This window comes from Nanorana parkeri, unplaced genomic scaffold, assembly GCF_000935625.1.
Source record: "Nanorana parkeri isolate BGI_ZX_2015 unplaced genomic scaffold, ASM93562v1 scaffold3376, whole genome shotgun sequence".
NCBI lineage: Eukaryota > Metazoa > Chordata > Amphibia > Anura > Dicroglossidae > Nanorana > Nanorana parkeri.
Genome location: NW_017309644.1, coordinates 49,364 through 51,341, shown reverse-complemented (window position 1 = coordinate 51,341; position 1,978 = coordinate 49,364). Strand labels below are relative to the sequence as shown.

The window sequence follows — 1,978 nt, the reverse complement described above, 5'->3', positions numbered from 1 at the left end:
CGTCCGGCGCGGAGCCACGCATGCCTCCCCCCAAACCTGCCGGCCACGGACTGAACCTCCCGCCCCCAGAGAGCGAGACTTCTGGAAATTCCAAGCCCAGGAAGCGGCCGGAGCCCGTGAGGATCAGCGTTCCGGAGCTCCGCGGTGGTGGAGATGTAAGGATCGGAGAACGTGGAGCCGAGAGGTTTTGTTTACAAACAAACATCATGTGATCGCCGTGTCAGCTGACCCGGTGATCACATGATGGGGAGCTGACCCGTGATCACATGATGGGGAGCTGACCCGGTGATCACATGATGGGGAGCTGACCCGGTGATCACATGATGGGGAGCTGACCCGGTGATCACATGATGGGGAGCTGACCCGGTGATCGCATGATGGGGAGCTGACCCGGTGATCGCATGATGGGGAGCTGACCCGGTGATCACATGATGGGGAGCTGACCTGGTGATCACATGATGGGGGAGCTCACCCGGTGATCACATGATGGGGAGCCACGCTGCTCAGGGCCGGGGTATAGAGGTCCGGGCCCACGTTTGTGGGGATGCCGGGTCATTTCTTATTGTATATGAGGGTCGGTGTGACGTCATCAGTGATTGTCTCTCATTTCTTTTCCAGTCGGATTCAGAGGAAGACGAACCATTCCGGAAGAAAGCAACAAGTCAGGTAAGTGGCGTGGTGCCCCCTTACTTTGGTGGTCGGTGTGGCGCACTGGCGTCCCCCTACATTGGTGGTCTGTGTGGCGTCCCCCTACATTGGTGGTCTGTGTGGCGTCCCCCTACATTGGTGGTCTGTGTGGCGTCCCCCTACATTGGTGGTCTGTGTGGCGTCCCCCTACATTGGTGGTCTGTGTGGTGTCCCCCTACATTGGTGGGCGTGGCAGTTCTCGTACACACTATACTAAGCTCACGGACTCTCTTTGTGGTCTTTCAGGCCCCCAAGGAAGGGTTTGGATTGTCCTCCTTACTCCCTCAGCCGAGGAACGCCCCTGGGGGAGACCCCAAACGTCAGCTCCTCCCCTACAGCTTCACAAGGAAACCATCCAAGCCTCCCAGCGAATCAAAACTCCCCAAGCAGATGTCCAAACCCAAGCTGAGCGCCACCCCCGAGGTCTCCCACACCCCGTCCCCCTCGGCCATCAAAGCCGCCGCCAAGAACGCCGCCCTGCAGGTCACCAAGCAGATCACGCAGGAGGAGGACGAGGAGAGCGACGAGGAGTTCCAACAGGGCAACTTCTTCTCCCTGACGGACAACAACGAGGCGGCCATGGCCCCCCCCGAGACCTATACCTACCCCCTCCCCCCGGCCACTGAAGATGCCCCCCCAGAGGAAGATCCCGCCCAGGTACAAGACGACGCAGCAAATGCCCCTCTGGAGTTCAAGACGCCGGCTGCTCCGAACCCCAACCAACCGTGGCCGGCCGTGTCCACCGAGGAGTACAGCAGCCAGTATCAGGACTACAGCAACCCCCCCACATCGGCGTACTATCCGGTAGGTGTGCACAGGGATGGTGGGGGCCCCTCATAATGGGCACAGCGGGTGTACAGACCCGGGAACTCAGCACAGGGATGGTGGGAGCCCCTCATAATGGGCACAGCGGGTGTACAGACCCGGGAACTCAGCACAGGGATGGTGGGAACGCCTCATAATGGGCACAGCGGGTGTACAGACCCGGGAACTCAGCACAGGGATGGGGGGGGGTTTCTCTGTATGGAGGGCGGCCATCTTGGTAGAGGCAGTGCAGGTCCTCCTTTTATGTATACTTTACGGTTCCATCCGTATCTTTATTGTTCTCGCAGCAGGAGTATTACAGCGGCGGGTATTACCAGGAGGCGGAGCAATCTTCGGACGCCCAGGGAGACTCCACGGCGAGCGGCTCCTTCATGGACGACGAAGCGGTGAGATATTCGGGAAGGGGAACGTTTAATTTACGGGAACACAGATGGTCCCGGGTACCCATAGGGGTGTGTCCTGAGCT

At 59.7% G+C, this 1,978-nt stretch overlaps 1 protein-coding gene across 1 annotated transcript in view; it reads left to right on the top strand.

The window, feature by feature from the left end:
- PRCC (papillary renal cell carcinoma (translocation-associated)) overlaps positions 1 to 1,978 on the top strand; it is a 6,770-nt gene that overhangs the window by 2,407 nt on the left and 2,385 nt on the right. Inside the window, exons 2-4 of the mRNA XM_018574925.1 lie at positions 619 to 666; positions 934 to 1,491; positions 1,803 to 1,898. Of these exons, the coding sequence (XP_018430427.1) occupies positions 619 to 666; positions 934 to 1,491; positions 1,803 to 1,898 (702 nt within the window). The remainder of the gene's footprint in view (positions 1 to 618; positions 667 to 933; positions 1,492 to 1,802; positions 1,899 to 1,978) is intronic.